This window comes from Dendrobium catenatum, unplaced genomic scaffold, assembly GCF_001605985.2.
Source record: "Dendrobium catenatum unplaced genomic scaffold, ASM160598v2 fragScaff_scaffold_128, whole genome shotgun sequence".
NCBI classification, from domain to species: domain Eukaryota; kingdom Viridiplantae; phylum Streptophyta; class Magnoliopsida; order Asparagales; family Orchidaceae; genus Dendrobium; species Dendrobium catenatum.
Genome location: NW_021318590.1, coordinates 1024305 through 1050464, shown reverse-complemented (window position 1 = coordinate 1050464; position 26160 = coordinate 1024305). Strand labels below are relative to the sequence as shown.

At 33.6% G+C, this 26160-nt stretch overlaps 1 protein-coding gene and 1 pseudogene across 3 annotated transcripts in view; both read left to right on the top strand.

The window, feature by feature from the left end:
- The first annotated feature begins 8996 nt into the window (after window positions 1-8996).
- Window positions 8997-26160, top strand: part of LOC110105029 (phosphoinositide phosphatase SAC8) — a 37892-nt gene continuing 20728 nt past the window's right edge. Inside the window, exons 1-10 of one of the 3 annotated variants that reach the window (XM_028698607.1) lie at window positions 8997-9256; window positions 17916-18011; window positions 21191-21312; window positions 21455-21546; window positions 21691-21748; window positions 22545-22601; window positions 22688-22721; window positions 22917-22997; window positions 23108-23214; window positions 25994-26080. In XM_028698607.1, the coding sequence (XP_028554440.1) occupies window positions 9085-9256; window positions 17916-18011; window positions 21191-21312; window positions 21455-21546; window positions 21691-21748; window positions 22545-22601; window positions 22688-22721; window positions 22917-22997; window positions 23108-23214; window positions 25994-26080 (906 nt within the window). In that variant the 5' untranslated portion in view covers window positions 8997-9084. The remainder of the gene's footprint in view (window positions 9257-17915; window positions 18012-21190; window positions 21313-21454; window positions 21547-21690; window positions 21749-22544; window positions 22602-22687; window positions 22722-22916; window positions 22998-23107; window positions 23215-25993; window positions 26081-26160) is intronic. The other 2 variants (XM_028698608.1, XM_020834375.2) reach the window with 2 other exon arrangements.
- Window positions 15137-16446, top strand: LOC110105019 (annotated as a pseudogene).

Sequence of the window (26160 nt, the reverse complement as noted above, 5' to 3'; positions counted from 1 at the left end):
GATTTTAGAACGTGGCATATGATTTAATCTAATTATTCTTTACTATCACATACAGTTAATGGCAATAAAATTGACATTCCTTTCACTAAATGGAGTTTAGAAGAATGACACTTAGCACAACGTAATGCCAAAATGCTTGAATTATTTCTTTTATGCACTTAAATTTGAGAATGACATAAGAGTCTCCACTTGTACAACTGATAATGATGCTTGGGATAGACTGTGCATCACTTTTGAAAGAACTAATGAAGTCAAACAATCCTATTTAAACCTTTTACCTCTTGAATATGAACACTTTTACATGAAACCTAGTGAAATAATTTGTGACATGTATACTAGGTTTACAAAAAATAAGGACATCTTTGTATGCTTTAGAAAGTGTTATCAAACTTAGAAAAGGTTAGTAAAATTCTTTGTTGTTTGCCTAATAGCTTTGATGCAAAAGTCTTTGCTATTTTTAAATCAAATGATTTAAATATTTACTCTATTGATAATTTGTTAGTCTCTCTCATTATATATGAGCAAAATGTGAGGCAAAGATTGTAGGATTCATGTGACAAATAAAAATGAGAAGATCATGGCACTTAAGACCAATGATTCAGACAATAATTACTCTAGATCCAATGATAACGATATCATAGCCCTAATGACGGGACAACTCAAAAGCTTCTTAAGGTGAAACAAAAGTGTCAATCTGAGAAGGGTAAAGGTAAGGAATGTAAATTTCAAAAAAGTTCATCTAATGTTATTTGTTTTGAGTGTAAGAAGCAAGGGCACTAAAGCTATGATTAATCCAACCTCAAAATTACCCCACTAAGGAGAAGGGCAAAGAAAAATCCAACTTTAAAAAGGGCATGTAATGGATGAAAAAAGCCTTCTAGACGGACACAGCCTTAACCTCATTTAAGCAAGAACCTGAAGAGGAGCTAACAAATTTAAGTTTAATGGCCAATGACTCAATTGCTAATTCTAATAAGGAGGATGGATGCTATAATAAAAGGCCTAGTGAGAGTATGTGGTACCTAGATAATAATTATTTGAGGCATATGACTGGAGATAAGAAGCAGTTCATCATGTTGGAGGCTAGGAGTGGAGGTAAAGTGACACATGGAGACAATACCACTAGAAAAGTGGTAGAATTAGGTATAATTGCTAAAAGTAATGGATTTGTAATTTGAAAGATCTTGGAGGTTGTTAATCTCTAAAGAACTAGTCCCAAGGCTAACCAAAAGAGGGGTGTGAATTGGTTATTTAAAAAACTTCTTTAAACACAAAGAAAAATCCCCTTTTTAAAGCTTTTTTAAACATTTAAAAAACTGATAGTTTTATTTCTCAATGTGGAAGAAAAATAATTTTAAAATAACAAAAATAAAGATTTTCAACCACACAATTAATACAGAAATAAATGCGGAAAATAAAATGCAGAAAAAATTAAATCAAGAATAAACACCAGAGATTTATAGTGGTTTAATCAACCTGACCTACGTCCACTCCTCGGAGACTCCCTCTTCAGTTATTGCACTAAACTCTTTAGTGACTCTCCTTTGGCCCTAACAGCTCGGTGGAGAAGCCCTTATGAACTCTCTTCTACCAATCTGGTGCGGTAGAGGATCAAACTCCTTTCACAGGAAAAAGAACCTTGGCTCTTTTTCACCCTCATTGTGAGGCAAAGAACCTGGACTCTTTTTCACCCTATTGGTGAGGTAGAGAACAATGAATCACTTTCACCTTCCCCAGTGTGGAGGGGTAGCGGAGTCCTTCGACACCAAAAAGATATTCTTCTTCCAAAAAATGCTTTCAAGATAAACCTTAAATCCAATGATACTAAGTGCAAGCTTGTCGGAGTAACCATGTTAAACCCCCTCCACACTCCCTTGAACCCGACAAGGATCTTCCCCTTCTCAAACTCCACTCTTTCCTCTCACACTTTCAAGGCTCTCTCTTCAAATTTTCTCTAGAAGAACAAAGACTCAATGCATACCAAAGACACTTACAATATCTTTTGAGAAACATTAACTAGAGGTCTTTAAAAACCATAAAAATTCAATTCTTCCATCAAAGATCATATAATACGATCCTGAGACTATCCTGAAAGATTAATTTAAAATAGCTCTTTTAGTCAGTACGATCAGTATTACCCTGTACGATCAGTTCAAGTATTTAAATAGATCGTCCATCACAATCATGAGATTGTTCAGGATGATTAGTTCAATCAAAATGTAGTTTGTCTAGGACAAAATAAGGGACGACCAAAATCATCTATGATGATCGTACAATATAATCAATTTCATATAATACGATCAGAATATTAAAATTAAGCAGATTCGATTGAATAGTCACATGATCAATTTAGGCATAATTGTCATAGATCATCCCATATGATTCACATCATCCAGCATGATTAAAACAAAATATGAAATTTAAAATATTGCATAAATTATGATTGGCAGCTATTTTTCATGATTATAACTGATCGTCCTGGACAATCTAAATGGTCCAGTACAAATAACTAGATGAGTTGATTGTACAGTATGATTAGTTAAAAAAATCAACATCTAGTTTTGACTCAATTTTTACCCCCCCCCCCCCCCCCCACCTTTTCCCCCCCCCCCCCTCCCCTAAGTGTGTGTGTGCATGATCACCAAGTTAGCACACACCCTTACAGAACTTGACTCAAGAAATAAAGAATACATCATTGAATATTAAAAAAATCTTTACAACATAACCTAATCTCGAGCCTTGAATCTTTGTTGGATGGTGCATGATATTCCTGAAATATTAGTACACACACAAACAAAAATACATTACAAATATAAGTAGACATAAGGATGTGAGTCAGAATGTTTGTTATAATAAAAAAACATAAACTCGTAAGCTTAAGTTGCAATATAATTTAAAATATTCTTTTAGTACAAGGCCTAAAGCATAATCTTCTTAGTATTAGTCAACAATGTGATAAGAGATTTGATGTGAAATTTTTATCTAATAAAAACTTAATGATTTTAAATGATAAATTTATTTTTATTAGGAAAAATGATCAATAATATTTATATGCTTAATTTATCTTGTATTGATATTTCTAAAAATTTATGCTGTTTGCAAACTGTTATGGATGAATTGTGGCTATGGCATAGGCCACTATATTATGCTAGTATGTAAACTCTTAGAAAAATCACCCAGTAGGAGTTAGTTAGATGCATTCCTAAGCTATATTTAACTAAGGACCACTTATGTGATGCTTTTAATTGGGAAAATAAACTAGGTCTTCATTTAATTATACAAATAAAATAACTACCACTAGATTACTAGTGATTTTGTATATAAATTTATTCAGACCGGTTAGTCAGCTAATTTAGGTGGTAAGAGTTTTGGATATGTCATCGTAGATGGATTATTCTAGATTTACTTGGGTCAAAATTTTAACCCATAAAAGTGAATCATGTTTGATGATCAAATAGTTTGGTGAATATTTAAAATGATTTGGAGTTCAATTGGAGGCAATTAAGGTTAATGATCAATTGGGCTAGCATGAGCTAGCTCAACTAGGTCAGAGGAGTCAGTCATTGGCTCAAAGACTCAATAATCCATGATTTGATTTATGGAGCTCCTATTGAGGTGATTTAGTTCATTACTTTGGTCAAGGAGTCAGTGTATTGTACTAGGCACAGTGCACTAGGCAACCTGATTATAGTGCAGGGCTGTAATTGTCTAATGATTGAGGTTTAGTGATTGTTGACTAGATGGTTATAAATCATATAACTATAAATTAAGTGATTGTATGATGGATGATTGGCACATATGAAATTGAAAATAAGAAATTGGTTAGTTCATGATGACCTCATACAAAAATGAGGTCAACTTCCATGATAAAAATTTATAAGAATTGTCTAATTTGAACTCTTAGATAATCTACCAAAATAACTATTCTTATTTAAATAGATAGAAATTAGCATAAGCAATTATATATTCTTTTCTATCATTTATAATTTCATTCATTTCCAAAACTTTAGATATAATAGCCAGAAGATCAATTAATGCATCATTCTATCTTTTTAAAATCATGACCACAAAAGAACAAAACAAAAAATAAATAAAATAAAATAAAATTTGTTGAGTCATTATTGATCTTACTTCATTGGATACTAACCCTTTTCTAAAACATATAAAAACTATATAGTGAGCTAACACTTAGTATGTTAACAGAACAACAATTGTAAGTGATGCATGATAATAAAAAGTAATATGCATGTAATCATTCAATCAATATCAGTATAAACATATAAATGTAAAAGTATGTAGCGGTCAATGTGGGCATTGTCATCTTATATGGGTAATGAAAACTAATTAAAGCAATGTGATTCATAAATAGTGATCAATAGACATATAAAGGATTAATACACTATATCATTTCTTATTAAAAATCATTTATATTTTATTTTATATAAATAAGGTTATCTGTCATTGGTTGAATACTCATTATGTTATATATATCATATGTATGTACATTATTATTACTATCAATGAAATGTATTATGTATTAGTATCATCAATTATATCAACCTATCTACAGTTTCATATGCTGGTCTACGTATGCCTGTCGTATAACATCAATATCATTGTATATTATGTATGCCCTACTATACATCTTATTAGTCATATCATTACCTATATCAGTCATTTTCTATATCATGCATATACCATATATCATGTCACTTATACAACTTATTATGTATACTCATGACATATGCATATGCAAGCAAGATAAGACACTTAACTATACTTGGTATTTTTCCTGTATCAGGTCCTATACGCCAACCCTACAAGAATTAGTCTTAATTATATTAGTAATGTTGTTAAGAATTAGTCTCATATCATATGTCACAAGTTGAGTGTATTTCATGCTAGAAGTTGTCACTTTTTGCCCATTGGCATGTCATATCATATCAATCAGTCTCCTTATACCTCTTTTTTTCATATCATTTAAGATTACATTACAAACCTTATTTAAAGGAAAACTCATCAGCTCACCCTCCTATATAAGATAACATTTATCTTGCTAAATTGAATCAGTCAATTATTTCTAGCCAACATTTCTTGCCTTTACACAAATCTCACATTATATAGATCATGATAGAAAACATCGTTATATACATAATGAAATTATCACTATACTCATCAATAAGTATGTAATATACCAAAAAATGTATGTTTGGTTAAATAAATAGTAAATATATGTATATTGTGTATTTTATATCTAAATATAGTATACTGATTCATGATCAATTTATACTTAATATTATACTACTCATTTCAAATAAAATGTTGTATAAATAAAAGCACCTGGTGAAATTTTAATATTAATCATTTAAAATATTTAGGTTAATAATATATACTGCATATCAAAAGTTACATAGTGAAAAATCATTAAAATAAGATATGTTATATTTTTAGTAATTTAAGGAAGATGAAAAATAAGCAAAACACAAAATAATTGAAAATAGATGAAGGGTTAGGGTTACCTATCACAATCAGAATACTTTTCCCAATTGGAGCGATGAAAAATATTGGCCTGATCCTATCTTATCCCTCCTCTTTTCTCCTACTCTCTCTTCATTTATGTCCTTTTCTCTACCTTCTCTTATTGGCCAAAAAGAATAAGAAGGAGATAGGGGTGAGGTGAGGGTTCTCGAAAAATTATTTTAGTTATTTTTATTTAAGAAAAATAAGTTCTTAGACCTAGTAATTTAGTGCTCTAGACTCAATGTCACAACGATTACCATTTGAGATCACAGTGCCATATTGTTAGTTTATTTTTGAATAATTTGTTGGAGAGCTCAATGCCACAGTGCTATCTACCCAGGATTGCGATGCTCAATCATCCATTTTTCAAGAAATTAGGGGAAAATTAATTTTAGGTTATTATAACTTATGCATCTCTATTTGAATCCATATACTATATAAATGTTGATTATTATCATATCTTCATCGAAGTGGATACATACAATATTAACAATACATAATTCATTATATGCTTTGTAAATATAATGCATTCATTATCAAATACAAAATCAAACACTTTTTTATTAACATTAATTATAAAATTGTGCTCATTTCTCATAAAGATAATTTGCAGGTCATCTTTAATAATCAATAAACCAAATGCAAAGATAATAATTATTTTAAGAAAATCCTTACTGAGTAAGTTGAAGTTAGTGTCATGAGATTGGATAATAAGGTTTGGTCATGGTTTGAGTAAGATTCAAATAAGGTTCAAACATTATTAGATCATGATTCAAATTATATAATATTACCCTTATTATATTTTATGGACTTAACTTATATGAGTTATTTTGCTATTTATACAGAAGCTTACAATAATCGTACTTATTGAATCATATATAGAGAAAAAATATATGATGAAATAATTGTTAAGTAGTTTGAGGCTAATGATCTCATGGTCAAGAGTGAGAGATTTCCCTTTAATCAGTTCCTTAAGTATCATTAAATATTGTTACCTAGAGCTATAATAATCCAAAAGTTAAAAAAAAAAAAACTTACTAGAATAATATGAAATTTTTGGGTTAAACGATGCGACATTGAGAGTGCTACAATGTCAAAAAATACTGCTGCGACATTGAAGACTCTGTTTGGTAATAACTCGGGGGGCGGCAAACATAGTTGCAGCACTGTGGTGGATAAGTGCCACAGTGCTAGGCACTAAAATTAGTTCTTATAATTTTTTATGTTAAATACCCTATCGTCCCTTACTCCCTCCCTCATTCATGCTGTTCATCCTGAAATGAAAGGACAAGAAGAAGGGGATGGGAGAAGAAGATAGATAAGAGAGAGAAAGCCCTTCGTGGTGGTTTTACCCATCACTTATGCTATAAATTTTGTTCAACTTAAAGTGACTATAGTCTTACTCCTATTTTTAGCAATTTTGACTTCTAAGATTTTAATCTTTTCAAAATTGATACTAATATATTTTTTCTCCTAATTTATCAAGCTTTCACTATGTAACTTTTTATATGTAATAAATATGATTCTTATAAAATTTTTTACTACAATATTACTAAATTTCATTGTGTAAATTAGAAGTTCTAATTTTATTAAATTAATGAATATTTTAAATATTTCTCTTCATTTCATGGATTATTGCATTAATACATGATATTATATTGCATTGACAAAAAGGTATAACTTATATATGAGATAAATATTGCATTTGCATGCAAGCAAGGAAGGCTGATTTGGAGGCTATGACCATGCTATGAAAGGTTGATGACAATGGTCGAGCAATGATGGTCTGACGGTGATAATTGGGCAATAAAGGTTTGATGACGGTGGTTTGTCGGTGAGGGCTCGCTGGCTATGGTGCTCTAGTGGAACTCCTAAATTCTTCAAGCCTCATAGCTCTCTTGAATTTTATCTAAGGTCCTCTTTATATAGAAAATGGGGGCTTATTTATAGATTTTTGGGTGTGGCATGCCTTCCAAAGCACTCCATTGGAAGTATATATTGATTCCCTATATCATAGATCATTTATTCAGTATTGAAGTACCCAAATGATGATAGAATTATGCGATCTCGGCCTTGTTGAATTCTTCTCATCAAGCCGCTCGATACGACTATAAGCACGTCAAATTTCAAAATCATTTCTCTACCCAATTAATATCTTGAAGTTTTCAATTATGCTTCAGGCCATTAATTTAGACTCATTTGAGCTCAAATTGGATAATATTTTTTGTCGTTTGGTTCATCTCATCGAGATGTTATGTTCGACTATAAATTTGTTGGAATCAAGAGTTTAGACAATTATAATTTTAATTATGAAAGTTTTAAAATCAAATGTGCCTCAAGATTCATGCACGATGAAGACTTTTTTTGGTGATATATTATGAATAATTATGGAGTATTATTATATGCATAAGAAACAACTTGATTTAAGATTGATCAATAATACCTTAAAAAGTTCAGAAAAAATTTGGGTTTGGATCATGATATTCTGACCTAAATTATGTTAGGATGAATTTCAAAGTTTATATTAAGATCAGCTCATTTTGGTGGAACTAGATTGACGAACAACATGGAGAAAGGATAGAGAAAGCGGCGAACACCTTGAGTGGAGGAAGAAGATAACAGTGACAGTTAATGAATAAAAAGATATAATAGAGATCTGCCCATCTCTAGTTGCTAGAGGAAGAAGTTCATTAAAAATATATAATAGAGACCTACCCATCTCTAGTTGCTAGAGGAAGAAGTTCATGGGAAAGCCACTAGAGGGTGAGAGGTTTCCATAGTAACTAAGGAGTTCGGACTTAGGCAAGATTTTGCAGGACAAACAAATATTAGCTTGATTTAGGAAGAAATAAAGAAAGAGAAAATTAGGGTTCAGTTTAGGGTGATTAAACTTTTGTTATGGACCCAACAACCGACTGCAAATCTGGTCTCGAAAAGTTAGTTTTCTTTGTAGTGATTGCCCTATGCTATGTTATGACTATTGGGTTTGCTTTCTTCTATATTATAGCTCTTAAATTGCAATATATATATATATATATATAATTTGTTATAGGTATTGTGATTACACTCTATTATATAACTTTATAGTTTGTTATTTTAAAGATGTTTAATTGCTCTATGTTGTAACTATTGTAGGAAATCTCTAAATATATTATACTGGAATCCTGCTTGAACCTCATTCAAGCGGTATTTAGTGTGTATTTTGTTTCCATTTAAATTATTTTTTAGCTATGTTTGAATCCTATTTGAATATAGTGTTCTTCAAATTTATTCGAGCCAATGTCTTTTATATTTCTAATAAGTATTGTTTATGATCAAAAGATGAAATATTTTAGTCAAAAATAAAATTTTAGACATTAAAAAAAAAACTTCTGATATATTTCTTTAACTATGAATATTATGGTACATTTAAAATAAAAATTTCATTAATATTTCACTTTGATGTCAAACGCATGTAGCGTTAAAAACACTACCTCGGCCATTTCGTTGAAAACCAAACCAAACGGACAGGCTTCTTCCATGCTCCACGATTTGTTTTCAGAGTTGGATTGCTGAGACGTAGTAATGGAAGCCGGGGGTGGTAGCCGCGACGTTGGGCTGCAGCAGGGCTTCTGCTGCCGGGAACTTGAGCTTGAAGAATACCCCGATAAGTACGTGATCCGATCCCTCGATCCCAACGTTCCGGATCAAGCCTTCTCCGTCAGCCGCTCGGACGGCGATATTAAACTGCTTACTGGTTGGTTCCTTTCCCTTTTGCCTTCTACTACTACAGATTGTTCAATACAATTGATCCTTTCATCAGTTTCCTCTTGGGATTTTTCTTGTAGGTCTCGATATCTAAAGCACAATATTCTTTCTTTTTCAAATCTCTGAACTGATTTTTCGTTTTGGAGTGATTAAAAAGACTCCATACTGTCTTTTGCTTCATTTTTGTTTTTATTTTCGTTCCTTTAAAATTTTAATTGGCCTGTTCATATAGTATTATAGATTTCCTTGTAACTCATAAAATGTTGTTCAATAGTAACTATTAACTATGTTTCAGAAAATCAAAATAAGGTTTTTGGCGCATGACTGATCGGAGCAAGACTTCAATTTTATTAATTTATGATTTTGATCTTCCGAGATCTACTTTTGTAAGCAGATCTTTAAAAAGATCTTGTTGCATGGTGGAAAAATTCTTCAATGCTGGTAGAGTTTGGGTAGATAGATCTTCCTAAGCCTGATACCGTGTCTTTTTCAGAATCAATTCAAACAGAAGGTTACTTGGACAACTAGGGATTTTGTTTTCACAGAGACCCTTTGACGTCAGAGACTAACCTTGAAAGTGATCAATTGTTGAAAAAAAATCAAACAAAGTTTTGCTTCAAACAAAGTTTTGCTTCAAACAAAGTTTTGCTTCGAGACTAAAGAGCGAGAGGAAGTACTGTAACTCACCTTTCATGAGGTATTTACAAGAGTTTGGCCCTGATATTTATGATGGAACTAAAATGTCTCTCGATTGAGGGCATTTTAATTTTTCTTGGTTAATCAAAGAATGGATAGTTAAGTCATGTTACTTTTAACATTTGTGCTAGACTATCATCACCTTAACAATAATGGAGGATCGATTGAGATCCTAGGCCTTGAGGTTCACGTTGATGAAGATTTGGATTGAATGATTAGGTTTATATGGATGATTATGAGATCAATGTTGATAGTGATCTTAATTGAATGATCTAACTTACCATGACATTGATGCTGATGAAAATATGCTTCATTTAGCTTGATTCTTTGGTCAACACAAATTTTGATGTGATTGAGCACTACAGTACTAGAAGTGCTGTCATTGGATGAAGATCATGTAAGCATGGTGATGGTGCTCTTGATCAAATGGTTAAGAATAATCATTAATTATTTTTTTAGGCTATATTAGCTGCACCCAAATATCATTAATTATTTTTTAGGACTTTTAGAGGCAAAATATGAAATGAGTATATACATGACAATGTTGGAGTAGCTCTAGTGGTAAATAAGATTAGAGTGAGTCGCCTTAGATGATTTGGTCACATAAAATGTCAGTCTTCTGATAGCCTAGTTAGGAGAGTAGATGTATTAGATTTGACCTACGTTAAAAAAAAATAGAGGTGGACCAAAAAAGATTTGGTTAGAAAGTATTTTAAATGACATTTTTTATTATATTTAAATAAAATTTTTATTCTTAATAGGACACAATGAAGAAAAAAAGGATTTATGTAGCCGACCCCATGTAGTGGGATAAATGCTTGATGCTGTTGTTGTTGTAGTAAAAAAATTCAAAAGTACATTGACTTGAGTCATTACATCAATCAATAGTTACTCATATTTCTATTATATCATAGGAATGTTGATGGCATACTTGTGATTCTTCTAAAACTATGGGTCGATTTAGGTTCCTTTGGCTACAATTGCTTTTAAAGTACCAACGTGAAAGTTCCGTTAGGTTTGCAGACCAAGTGGGTTTGAATTGTCCTAATTGGTTAGTTTTTTTAGTCAAATTTTGACCGATCATTTTCTAATATTTTTTTATTTTGAAATTTAATTTAGATTGATAGTGAAGCAGACTCATTAATTTTTTAGTCATCAAAGTTGTGCATGAGTTAAATATCATCTTAAAACTTTCATATCATTGTTTAGAATTGCGATGAATATAAGGCTCATCTCATCGCAATTCTAGTAGAAAATGCCTCGAGGCTTCCGCCTCAAACTTTTTTTATGAGGCTTGTGCCTCAGGCACCTGAGGCTCGTCTCGCTTTGCTGGCGTGAGGCTTACGCCTCACTCTATTTATATATATTTTTTAAAACTTATCTAAATCCTAAACTAAAGCCCTGAATAAATTATGCATTCATGCACCCCCGAGCAGTAACAACTTCCTCTTGATTGCCTCGACCTTCAGCCTGTCGCATTCGTTATAGTCACCACCATCATAGTCGTTAATGAGATCACTTGAAAGCCGCACACCACAATCGACTCCTCTAAAATTTTGGAGTATTAATCTCATCTTTATGTTGATGAAAAATTTTTATGAAAGAAGAAAAATGACTGAAATATGTGAAGAAGGAATAGCTTGGGAGGTATTGGACTTCATAGGAAGAGGCTGGTCAGAGACCAATTTGTTATGATGATGAATCAAATAAAGACCCCCTCAATGATGATAGTGCAGATGATTTTTGAGTTGTTGCCAATTATTTTGACTTTATTTAGGAATTAAATGTGGATGAGTAGGGAACTAAGAAAGAAGGAATTTGGATTTGAACTTGATGTTATATGATGCTTTTATGAAATTCATTTATTTAGTATTATTTTACTCTTACAATATTTGGATTTTAATTTTATTTCACGCAATTTATCATTTGCCGCTTTATGTCTTGGGCAAAGTTTTTGTTTCATAAGAATACCAATTTTTTTCTTCATAAATCAATTGAAACTTAATATGTATCTTTTAACATATTACTTGGGTATTATATAAAAATCATTTTTAACCTTTAGTTTCACTTTATGCAAATTTATGATTTTTAGGCTTGCGCCTCAAAACGCCTTGAGGTTGACGCCTCACCTAACAAACAAAAAATGCCTCAATACCCAATTGTGCAATTTTAAACCTTGTTTCATATGATTACTTGGATTTGATTATGGGTCAAAATTGACTTTATTTCCGTATTTGAAGCAAAAAAACCTAGATAGCTTGAAACACAATTCCCTAGCCTATCATGACATGCAACTTCTAGGTGCCTGCTAAGGCTCTGTGTGTGGTTCATTGATGTTGCATGGGCCTCGGGCTGAGTGCCTGAGAGGTGATAATGGGCCACTGCCCTCTTCGCCTCTTGGCGACAATTTTTTTTGTCAACCCCCTCTTGTAAGGTGATTGTATAGGAGGTTAGGAACATCTTTTTATGAGATGATAAAATGGTCCATGGTTTTTGTAAATATTCTTAAATCTTCATTTGTATACTATGCAAGTCTCAGAAAATGATGATTGAGGCAATGAGAATGGGAAGAATATATGGAATAAGTATGTTTAGTTTTTAGCTTCAATCATCGTAATATGCTTCTTGTTCGTTGTTGAGGCTACAATGTTGATATTAGGTTTCTAGATTTTTGTCTAGAGCTCCTTAGCGTGCTCTTTGTTTGGCCTGCAAGCAACAGTGGTGAGCCCAATTGCTAAACATTAAGCTTAGCACCCTTTCATGCACCCTTCATTCTACGACAAGGTGGAAATGGTGATCTCAATGCTAATATTTCAGCCCATCCCCCCTTGCACGTAGTTCATTTCCTATTTGAGCTGGCAATGGTGAGCTTAACCATCAAATTTCTAGTTCATACACTTTCTACTTGCTCTTTTGGTGATAAGCTTGTAGCAGTGCTATTAGATGCTTAAATTTTTATTTAGACTTCATCTATGAGCTTTGTCTGATTTTTGAGGTGCTGGCGATGAGCTTGGATGCCAACCTTTCAACTTAGACCCATACATGTCCCCTTCCTTTGGTTGCGAGATAATAATGATGGTATTAAGTTCCATGGTTACAACATAGATCCCCTTTACTTGCTGCTTATTTTTTAGGACAAACCCCTTATGCATGCTCTTTGTTTGATGACAGGGCCAGCTGACGAGCTCATCATTGTCACTCAACTTCTTATTGATTCGACTTGTTTGATTAATGACATATTGATTCATACTCTTATGTTCTTCGCATGATAAAATTTTGGACGGGATGATGATATTTTTAGCTCTTATAAATAATTTTCTTCTCTTAAAACTTCCAATAAAAATAAAATAAAATATATTTTTTCTTTCTTCTCTCAACCCCCAACCACCAAACAGTTTTACACTGTGATTGAGAGTTAGGATTTGAAGAAAAAAGGAAAAAAATAGAAATAAATATTTTCATTTGATTGAGGGTTTTACATGTGAAGAAAAAGAAAAGACAAGAACATAAAATTTACTTTATATGAAAGATTTTGTTTCTCTCCCAAACAAGGGGAAAGTGGAGAGAAGGAACCGATTAAGTAACTTTTTGATAATACACAAACTGCCCCCATTTTAACAAAAAAATCCTGACTTATTTTTATTTCCATGATGGTATATATATCAAATTAATTATAATATGTCATTTTCTTTCTTTTTTTTCAACTCTCAGCGAAGAATTGAATAAATAAAATTTTCTCTTAAATTTCTCAATCATGAAGAAAATATAATGTATCTTTTTTTTTGTTTTATGTACACTTATATCTTTTTCTTTTCTTTTCTCTATGCTTAAATATGATCAACATGAATTAAATTTAAATTTCATTTATGGGGGTATGGAATGCTGGTGCAACTAAGCAACCATATGCTAATAGTAGTAGCTTCGTAAATCTTTCTAGTGTTTAAATACTTTGGCCTATACGGTGCAGCATGGTCTAATTATTATTTACTTTAAGTTTGATATGCCGGGGGGGTCTACCTTGTTGGGCACAGGGGAGCTATTATTCATTATGTAAGGAGGAAAAATTAAGGGGAAGCTATTTAAGAAGGTCCTAATCAAGGAGACGTTGTTTAGAAAAGTTTTCTAATTGTGCTTATGCTATTTATGAAGTGTTTAATTGCTTAGGAAGGTTTCCTAAAATATGTTTAATTATTTAGAAAGGTTTTCTAAATCATTTTTAATTTTTTTTGGAAAGTTTCTTAAAATATGTTTAATTGTTTAGGAAGGTTTCATTTGTGTTATTGTGGCTAGGGCTATTTAAGGGGGAGTTTTGATTTGGTTAGGTACTGCTAAGTTCATTTTTCTAGTGTTTTTTGTGAATTCTTAGCAAAGTATCGGATTTATAAGAGAGCTGATCTACCTCTTGAATATTAGATCAATTGTATCTTTCATTATTTGTTAAAGAGAAATAAGAAAATCAACACTATCTTTGTATTCCTACACTGTTCTTCTCTTTTACTTGTTGTTTTTGCTTCCAAGTTCCATCAAATTGGTATCAGAGCATTTATTTCGGACCCATGGCAACAAAGAAGGTGGAGGCGTTGGAAAAGTGGAGCAAATCAAGTCTGATGTGGAGAATTTCTCAACCATGGAAGGACGATTTTCATCTATATAAAACCGATTGGGAAGGATGGAGGAGATGTTAAAAAACCTCATGAAGATGCAATTCGAAACTCTAATGGTGGTTCTAATTGCTAAATCGAACCACAATATTTGATTGGGATTCCCTTGGCTGAATCTAATAAGGGAAAGATGATTGATGGGAGGAGTTCGATGAGGGAGGATCAGGAGGTGAAAATTTTAGGGGAAGAAGAGGAGTTGACACCTTTGGAGCCAATTCCAAGGAGGGGTAAGGGTGAAGGAGAGGGATTTTTGGTGGAGTAAAGTTTGGAAGAAGATGGGGACTTCTCACCAACTGCATTGGAAGAATGGGTCAAAAATATCATGAGCTTATATACAGTTTATGTCCAAATTCAAGCAAGTAGCCTTTGACACTTTGCCAAGAGGTATTTCAGAAGGTGGGGAGACAATATATGCTGGGCCTAAGAGCTAAGGATTCAGAATTAGATAGTGGTTCATCTTACTTTACAACAATTCTTTTGAGAAAATTATATTCATCAGAATTTAAAGAAGAATGGGTTTCTTGAGGATGATATCGATGCTCCTCTGCGGAGTGGCATTGTTAGGATTTTTAATCAACCCGACATTGAAGCTTCTACTTATGGTGATGGATTTGTTTAGGTAAGGTATAAAAGGAAGATGTCAAATGAATGGTGAGGACTGAGGAAGAGAGAAACCAACCTTGAGTATAAGGCTCTAGTAAGGAAAGCTGATTCATAAATGATAGATATGCTTCATTCGGTAAACATTGTACTTGGTGATGTAGGTGAATCTTCAACTTTGAAGACTACCATAGAAGGATGCAACAAGAGCATTTACTGTGCCACGGCTCGCTCTCTTATAACTGCAGACCTCTACAGGGTGGACTACCGAGGAGCATACAATGTCACCAAGGCATTTCAGGATTATGACAATAAATTTGCACAATTAAGGGCTGGAAAAAGCAGTAAGAGCAAATTTTTGCTAGCTAAATTCAAATCATCTAAATTTTTAGATGGGTGGGAAGTTTGCCAAGGAACTTACTTTCAAGATGTTCTTGCTTTGAAATATGATAGAAGAATTGATGCAAAGTTGGAGTTCACAGAAATATGATAAGCTGTATTTTCAGGATATATATTTACAAGAGGTGGATATATCTAGCTTTACAAGAGACTGTCCTTGCCTTTGGGCTCCACCCTTGATAGATATGACAGTCTACTTTGCTCTATTTGTGGAAATGGAAGGTCATTTATTGTAGTTCTAGAGGCTGACCCATTGACTGAAACCTCCCAAAGCAAATTATATTTTGCTTGAATGAGCAAAAAAAAAGGGCTTTTGCTGAGTGAGAATACCCTTTTCATCTTTTTGACCTGTTAAACCAGATGATCCTTTGTTGGATCCTTTCCTAGTACCTACTTCAGCAATTCAATTTGAACCAAGAAGAGAAAGACCTCCTGAAGGACCTACGTGAATGATACAGGATCCTAGGAGCTTCAAGTTGATATTGGAATATATAAAGGCCTTAGCAACTGGAAGAGAAACTGATTTCATCTTTGCATCATGTACTGGATCTGTGATTGAATCCAGTAGAAGGGATAAGGTCCTAAAAGCCAAGAAGGTAGTTTCTTGGTCGCCAAACTACATGTTACAAGCCGGAAAGCAGCCTGACTGGAAGTATGGCTCAGAAGCTTCTACAGTGAATGTGAACAAGGTTGATACCAGCAATCTAAATGTTGTTTATGGTCAACAACAAGTAGCCCACGTACCAACTATTGCAGAACATTTGTCTTCTGAATCAGCTATTAAAACAATAAATTCACCTTTTCCTTTTTTTCAATATTAGGCCCATCCATGGTTTAAAATTGCGCAATATGAGGCTCGCCTTGAGGCCCGCCTTTGCGCAATTCCAGTAAAAAACATGAAAAACGCCTCAATACCCGAATGCGCAATTTTAAACATTGGGCCCATCTAGTCATCTACAGAGACATCAGTTCCAGGATACTGGCTACCTATTCCACATCAATCTCCCCACTCTATTTGACTCTCAACTATCCTTGAACAATTTCAAAGCCTTCCTTTGGATGTGTCTGCTACAAATGTAAGTTAGAATGTGCCTCATTCTGCAGCTACTCAAGAAAACAACCAACTTTCATTTAGGCTTAATACTGCACTTGGTTGGGCAGCTTCTACTGTTAGTGCATTTAATGCTGCAAAGAACATAATGGAAGCTCTTAGAAACAAGCACCCAAACTTGGCCGGTGAACTTGAAATAGGCTCAAGATTTTTTACTCTTCCCGAGGAGCTGCTTCTTGCTATTGTTAATGCATCACTTCATCATTGCTACAAGTATCCAACCGCTACCATTGCTGAGGTTCCACAATCTCTTAAAAAGGAGCTATCAGTAGTTTTTAGGGCTTGTTTCTCTATAGATCCTGTGAATAAGCATGTTGATTTTGTGAAGGAATATAAATAAAATTTTGAATGCGATATGGATCCTGGGAGCGCTAACACATTTCCGGTTAACCTCCTAGAATTAACCGATAAGCGGAAGCACCAGAAAAAAATTCTTTAGCAGCAATTTCCTTTGTTCCACCTTGAGAACAAGGTGGCTCTTTGGGAGGGGAGTATTGATATGCCCGGGGGGAGGGGGTCAACTTGTGGGGCCAAGGGGAGCTATTATTCATTATGTAAGGAGGAGGAGTCAAGAGAAAGTTATTTAGGAATGTTCCTAATCAAGGGGGAGTTATTTAGGAAAATTTTCTAATTGTGTTTATGCTATTTAGGAAGTTTTTAATTGTTTAGGAAGGTTCCTAATCAAGAGAAAGTTGTTTAAGAAAGTTTCTTAATTGAGTTTATGCTATTTAGGAAGGTTTTCTAAATCATATTTAATTATGTAGGAATGTTTCTTAAATCATGTTTAATTATTTAGGCAAGCTTCCTAAAATATGTTTAATTGTTTAGGAATGTTCTATTTGTTTTATTGTGGCTGAGGCTATTTAAGGGGGAGTTTTGATTAAGGTTAGGTATCATGATATTGCTAAGTTTATTTTTCTAGTGTTTGTTGTGAGTTCTTAGTGGCGTCTAGGGTTTGTGGGAGAGTTGATCTATCTCTTGAATAGTAGATCAATTTTATCTTTCATTATTTGTTGAAGAGAAATAATAAAATCAGTCTTATCTTGTGTTATTACACTGTTCTTCTCTTTTACTTGCTGTTTTCACTTCCAAGTTCTATCAAAGTTATATGAGATCAAAGTGATGCATATTTGAATAACTATAGTGACTATAATTGAGGCTAGTTGACTCTCATCACACAGCTTGTTCAACCTTCTTTGCAGGGGATGCTAAATCCGAAAATCCTACTAAAGTTTCACAGATTTTTGGCGTTGTTGGAATTCTAAGATTGATATCAGGTAATCTTAGATTGATGTATTATTTTATAAGTATCATTAAACTCTTTTATTTCTTTTCAAGTGAACTGCAATATCTTATGTTATGATGCTTCAACAGTTTTAGTGTGAAGTGACATCTGGACATTTTATAGATTTTTGATTAATTAACTGTACCATTTTTATAATGCTTCATTAATCCATGCCTTTGCCTGCCACTTATTTCCTGAGATTAATGCCCAGTTCTTAGGCTCTCCTCCTCTCTCATTGTAATAAATCAAAATAGAATTTTCACAAAGTTCCCTCTGAACTTAACTCCATTTGGCAATGCTTTCTTCTTTATTGTTTTACATTCTTCATTGTTTTACAGAAAGTTTTATGCCACAATTTATTTGCATGGGAATTTTTTGTCGGGTTGCATAGGAAACATATTGCAGAACAACTCATTCATCTATAAGCACTCTCATAGGAGTTCAGATTTGAAGATTAAACAAAATAATTAGAAAGAAAGTTATATATATATATTTTGGTTGTGAGCTTAAAGTAAGAAGAGAAAGAAAGAAAGTGAAAGGAAAGTTTTCCTCCAAAAATAAGATTTAATTTCTCTCCTCCCAAAAAGAGCTAAAATTGGAGTTAAAAGGAATTGGTACAAGAAAATTTTAATAATATCCAAACTAATCTGTCTCTAATTAAAGAATAATTGTTTATTACTTTTCAATCCTAGTTTATCATATTTCTTCCTATGGGTTAATTAGTTATATATATATATATATATATAAACGGGTTGCAACTTGCAAATTTTCTACCATTTTTTGTTCTTGTCAACCAAAATCAAAAGCAAAAAAAAAACCTACAATCTACAACCTAGGGTTTGATTTAGGTAAAAACAAGAAAAATCCCACAACAATCTCTTGTGAACACAAATCCACATGATAAATAAGAATAAATTGAGAGAAATGATGAATGGCAAAAAAAAAAAAAAAATCAAAATCTAACTTACAGAAACTTATTTACGGCTGATGGTTCACTCGACGGAACGCTGAAGAATCACGTGAAGACGGTGTGGCTGCTTGCGACGACGGTGCGGCTGCTCGCGGCGACGACTCTGCTCGAAGGGGCTGCTCGCGGTGACGACTCTGCTCGAAGGGGCTGCTCGCGGTGACGGCTGCTCAAGGAAGAGTCGCGGAATGCTCCTTCGCTCCAGTGAAAGCAAACAGCGGAAATAATGCGGGATTAGGGTGAATAGGAGTGAACCGGTGTTTATTCCTTATGTTTTTTATTTTTTATTTTATTTAAAATATGAAATAGCCGGACACGCGACACGCGTGTCCGGCTTAAGTTTAAAAAAAAAAAACCTGGACACGCTCAAAACGTGTCGGACACGTGTCCCCGCCGTGTCGGGCGCATGTCCGTGTCCAACACGTGTCCAACACTGCACTGCCTCTTAAAACGGAGTGTCGGTGCATCATAGGATATATATGTCAAATTAATTATGACTTTTATTTTTCTTTCTTTCAATTCCTAATCATTAATGAACTGAATAATTTTTTTCTCCTAAAAAATGAACAAAATATATTTCTTTTCCTTTTTGTTCTGTCGATCTAAATCCTTTCTTTTCTACCCTCATCTTTTCGATCACTGTAAAAGTGACTTGAAGTTTTACATGGAATAATACCACTATTGGAAAACATTACCAGGAATAATTGTTGTGGATGCGTTGCCCCTTTGAAGGTACTGTTCATATGGTTCCTCTTGCACAGAAAAAGTATTGGATTCAAACTTTGTCCGCTCCTTGTTGCTTTCGCTGTTTTGAGATTTTCATTTTTATCCAAAAAAACACTTGTTATGAATTTTCAAACAGTATGTCTTGAAAATTCCGAGTTTGTTGATGTATTTCTTCAATGAATCTATTTCAACTTAGTAACACTAAGCATACTAATGGATTTTGTATTTTGACACAAATCTGAACAAGTAGATCAATATCTAGTCTAGTGTTGATGGAGCCCATCCATCAATTCAACTTAATGTATTATCTGATTAGTGCAAACACTACGTAATCGTACAGATCTATTTTCTATAAAGTATAAATAGCCATTTTTTCTCTCCAAGGCCTAGTTCCTGGATGAAATCCACCTTTTTTTTTTCTCTTGAAAGTTGTTGGCACTTGTCGAAGATTGATGAGTTGTTGTGTGGGCCAGGAGCTAATTGAGACAACCGGATGCCTTTTCTGGATAAATCTCACTTTTTTACAGCTGTTCAAACCTTTGTACTCCCACAAGCCTTCAAAACTGCTTTTAAGCCTATTTTATTCCTCTGTTGTTTATTGCCACTTTAAGTACCATAAATATGGCCGTGAACTTTCAGTTGTAGTTATTTATTAACCAAGTTTGATATGCTTGGTGTTGTTTGATCTGAATCATGGTAACACCGTAGCAGCGATACTATATATAAACCTAGCTATTTATCCGAGATATCTAGTTATATATTTAACAGCATAACCTAGAATTTTATATTGCCTTATTAATTTACTCTGCGGTTAACCTAATGTTTTTTTTTGTTCCTTAGCGAAACTTGATCTCAATTAGAATATGCAGACATTATACTCTAAAGAGTAGTTTATTGGCAATTATCTTCTAAATAGTTTTTCAATTCTGATGCATTGTAAACTAATGTTCCTATCATCTATCATGTTTTTTTATTAGAGAAGTTCCATAGTTTTTAATTAAGTCTGTAAGTAGTAAATGAAAAAGAAGATAAATACTTGTTTATCTTTTCAAATGACTCTGCTCATTATGTTTTGTATCAATTATTAATTTTTTCCCATGTGATTCTATCTAAAGGTGGAAAATAATAGCTATAGTTTGTATAGTAAACTATCATAGATTATTACACGTACCTTCGTAACTTTTTACTGTATTAAAATGTTTGATTATCAGTAGTTGGTTGAAGTTGGTCCTTTTGTTAGTATTGCCGTGTTCTTGTAACACAACTGTGGGGTGAAACATCAACATTCTGAGCCATATCTCCAGTAATTCCTTAGTATTCAAGAGTCTAAACACAGTTGACACCCCATCCTACAAAGCCTCCCATGTTCCCAACTAGGGAAAGGCACCCAACCAGTTTTTCTCACTCTTTTAAAAATATAACTCTAGCTTCTATATTTGTCTATTTTAATCTAGATTCAACTTATTATTTTGATACAGGAACATACATACTGGTTATTTCTTCCCGGAAAGAAGTTGGAACCTATCTTGGCTTCCCAGTTTATTCTGCGATGACTATGAAATTTTTATCCTGCAGTGAAGCTTGGAGGACTTCTAAGGAGGTGCACTGTTTTGACTTTGGTGTTCTCTACTCAGACAATCATAAAATCCTTGCGCATCTACCTCCTCAGTTCATACTCCTTCGTAAATGCAATTATATATGAACAAACAAGACTAATGCCATCTATTCATGTCCCTTTGCAGAAAAGAGATGAGGATTACTTCATGTCTTTGTTGAGGATAGTGGAGTCTACACCTGGTTTATATTATTCTTATGAATCAGATCTAACATTAAAGTACGTTTCTCCACATGTGTTTCCTAGTAGTATCTCCCTTCAATTAAGCTCCATTTCAATTTGAATGACATCAATTTTACCTGAAATAGCATGATAAATTTATTTCTGTTGAACATAATCAATATGTGGGCCTTTTTTATATAGCTTACAGAGATCATGCAAGTTGGATGAAGTGAGATTTAGCAAACCACTTTGGAAACAGGTTAGCTACTGTGTAAATGGTTGTACTTTTGGTCTTTCTTCCCTTCTCTTGTTTTTGTTCCTTGCCCTGAGAGTATGAATTAAGTAGACACCCTCACCCTATTTCAGCTCCCTCACCCAAACAACACAACTATCACAAACTTAGAAAGTATGACTGTTCACCTTGCACTTCTTGATTGGATACCATGCTTGAGATTGTTTTACCTGAATTTCTAAAAATGGTAGCGGGGTGAAATTGTGGAAGCTAAAATCATCTTTTATCATGTTTTGGGGGTTAATTGGATCTTCTTAGTGACCTCAGTGACTCATAAAGTGTTGTTTTTTTATGCTAACACAAATAAAAGAAAAAATATGTAAGACATCCTGTTATAGCATGTTTATATTATCATGCATGTATTTGGCTCTAGGACTGATTAATTTAATTGTGAACCTTGGTATTTTTAAAGTTTGGTAGTATAATTTTTATTGTACGTTCTGTTTGCAATATTAAGATAGGCTTTGGAAAATGCTGAATTTAACATTGATGCCTAGAATGTACTCATGGTTAGATCAAGGGAAAACTTCAGAAGTGGAGAGTGGAAGATATATTATTCTGTGCGTACAGTAATCATCTTTTTGTGTTTGCCAGAGGCCTGGGAGATGGAGTACAATGTCCAGAACTAGTTTTGCTTTCCCTTCTATGTCTATGCTATGCTTAACTACAGAATTCCAACTTGGCCTCTTTTTTTCACTAGAACCGTATACATTAGTGATTTCATGTATGGGATTTACTTTTAATGGCTTACTCCACATTTCAGGCTGACCCACGCTATGTTTGGAATAAGAACTTGCTCGAAGACCTTATTGAGCATAAGGTTGTCATCTTATGTGACTCATAATCATACTATTGATTGATAAACATTGCAGATTGATATTAACTTGGATCTTCATTTTTTTGCAGCTTGACGCATTTATTATTCCCTTCATACAAGGCAATATCCTTTCTTTTTAAACGAAAGAACTTTTATATATTCGCATGTGCAGTATTCTTATTCTGGAGAAAGCTGGCCTTAGCTTTCATGTGCCTTTGTTGTTTATCATGACTTGCGCATATTGGAATTGATAGCAATTTTGTTCTTCATATGTAGCTTTAAGAACACTGCTTGTGTTATACCTTAATAAGATTTTAAGCTTTCAGACTACTGAGTTGATCCTTAAAGATTCACCTGCCAAGATTACTTTGATCTCACGGAGGTGCAACCGTCGTCTTGGTAATTGGCTATGCTTACTCTTGAGAAGTTTTATTGCATCCAAGTTTAGTAGTCTAAAATCGGTTAAAACATGCTTAAAACATTTTCTAATGTTGAAACATTCTTTTCAGGGACAAGAATGTGGAGGAGAGGAGCCAATCTTGAAGGTGATACAGCTAACTTTATTGAAACAGAGCAGTTGTTAGAATTGGAAGGGTTTAAGTTCTCATTCTTGCAGGTGATTGTATGTTTTGCACATTAATTGGTGAAATCAGCTGGCAAAATTTCTTATTTGGATGCATAAACTTTATTTTAGTTTGGAGGTACGCTTGAAAATTCAACTGCCTTTGAGCTATAAGGTCTGTTGAATAGCATTATGTCCAAACTGCCCATATATAATCCGATAGGAGAAGTACCTTCTGTTTTCAAGCTGGTTTTCTTTCGCAGTATTGTGAAATTATTAGTATTTCTTTGTTATTATGGGATGGTGATGAGTTTGAATCGTAGTAACATTCCCGTACATTATAGGGGTAAGAGTTCATGCGTTATGCCTTCCTTAAACCCTGTATTATTAGAAATTTCATGTTGTAGGTATGCCTCTTTATAAAGGCTTTAGTTTCAAAGTTATACAAAATTTCTTCTTTGAAATTATTAAAATTTGAAATGCTTTGATTATCCATACAGTTTCTTGAATAAATGTTTAAATAATAATGCCAAGGTTTGAATCATTATGCGGCATGTTCGTGAGGTATTCATATTCCACTTTTATTTAGTATATTATTTTGGCTTTATGCATAATGGTCTTTCATCACGCAAAGGGATTTCCGTATGTTGAATCATACCAATTGTTTTCTCGTGCAATGAGAAAAGTTCTGTAAGAAGAGGCTATGTATAGGGGTGTAAATTGGTCTAGTCGAGCTCGAGTAGCAGCAAACTCGAGCTTAACTCATCACTTGAAAGAGCAGCTCGAAGTCGAGCTCGTGTCGAGCCCAAAGAAAGAGCTCGAGCTCGAGACTCGAGTGCTCGGAAAGAAAAATCGGAAAAGCTGAAGCTTTGCTTCGTTGTCACTGGTAAGTGCTGCCTGTGGAGAAGAAACCTCGCTCGCTGTAGAGAAGAAAGCTCGATAAAAAAAATGAAGAAGAAGTAGGGTGCTGCTTTCGAAGAAGGCAGCTTTAATTATGTGTACACATTTTGGGGAATGTAGCATGCTCCAAAACCTTTTTCTTAAACAACTGCTATTTAATTTTTTTTTAAATTTGTACTCTGTTATACAATGTTATAATTACAATAATGTATAGTAAATGTTATATATTTTTCTAATAAATAAAAACTTTATGTTAGCTTAAATTTTAAATAATTAATTAATTCAAGCCGGCTCACGAGCCGACAAGTCGACTTGAGCTCGAGCTCGTTTAATATTCAAGCTCGTGAGTCGATAAGCTTGACTCTCGAGCTCATTAACGATTCAAATTCGAGCCGGCTTGGTTCATTTACTCCCCTAGCGGTGCATTTCAAAATTGAAATTAATTAAATTACAGGGGGCATTTTCTTTATTACTTTCAAGTGAACTAGGTTCTACAGCATCAAGCATCAAACTTTAACATTTGAGATAAATTGAATGATGTATGGTTATAATTCTTTTTCTAGACCGATGCAGCTTGGTAATCATCCTCAAGCAGAGGAAATTTGCTGTTTTTGCTAGCCTTCAAGAAGCCTTTTGCAACTTAGTACTGTGTTTCCTTGTTATTCGTTGCCTTTTGGCCTTTGAGAGAATCCTGAGTGTCTAAATGGGCAACCTCATCTCTTATTTTGAATCATTGGAGGGTGAAAACAGATTAATTGTGGATTCAGAAGTGTAGAGAGTAGAGACATGCTATTTTTAAGCCCAAATAGTGTAGTTGGTAATATTTTCAACGGTTGCATGTTCTTGATGACTGGTTTGCATTAGTTTAATGTTGTTGGTGATGGTGTAAGAAATTATTTAAGCTGATTCGGATTACTATTGATGTTAGCTCTATTGAGTTTTGCTGGGTTGTCATGAGTTTGTTTCTATTTGTTTCCATACGAAACTTTACTCGAATCCTTTTTGGTAGTTCATTGTGGCTAGTTTCCCTATCCCATACATAAGCTCTTTGGGGCTGTGGGGTTTGAAGCAAAAGGGGCATGAAATATACCAAATATAAGAGTTTTGAAAATATGTGTTTGGTATGAAGTAGACGAAATGCAGTATAAAATTCTAAAATATTTAGAATTTACCATCTGGTCCAATTTTGGTGTATTTGAAACTTGTTAAATTTTGCCAGATTTCCAAATACATTGTACATTCTCTATAATTGCGGTCGTCAATGCCATCCGTTGTTGATTTCCATTGTCACCACTTCCAACCGCCGCAATTGTTGGCAACCGCCCGCCACCATCAACTACAATTGCCACCTGCCTACCCCCCTACAGTGTATCACTATTGGTTGTTGCCTAATGCTGATAATCACCGTCCTTGCCACCACAACTATAACCCGCCAGCCATCGACAACCATCTTTATTGAGCTTTACACTGTATTCATTTTACTCTAAGCCAAACAAAAAAAAAATAATTATCTATATTTATTCTACACTTATCTAAATAATTCCAAATATTTCAAATACACTGTACTTTTTTTTTATAGTGTATTCCATTTTACTCTACATTACTTTTTCATCTAATCAAACGACCTTAGTTAAATATAATTCATGCGGAGTCGATTTCTGTTTTGTGAATTGAATTCTCAAAACCTTTTTCCTGAAAGGATGATATTATCGGAATCCGCCATTTTTATTCTGAATAGTTTAATCCGGCTTAATACTGAGGAAAACTAAACCTTGTATGCAAAGAGTATTACTAATAAGTTGATATTCTTTAAACTTTGACGACTTCATGATATTAAAGGATATGCTTTTTTCATTGAATATAGGATCCGTTATTATGACGCTTGTAATTTTGGTCAGGTATCATAAAATTCTTTTTTTTTTTCTTTAATTAGGTTCGTGGTTCCATTCCACTTCTCTGGGAGCAGATTGTAGACTTGAGCTACAAACCAAGACTTCAGATAATTGGGCATGAAGAAACAGTGAGACTGCAATTCCATTCTTGCATATCAATTAACAAGCATAGCTTCGTATGCAGAAGATATGCCCCTTAATGTAATAA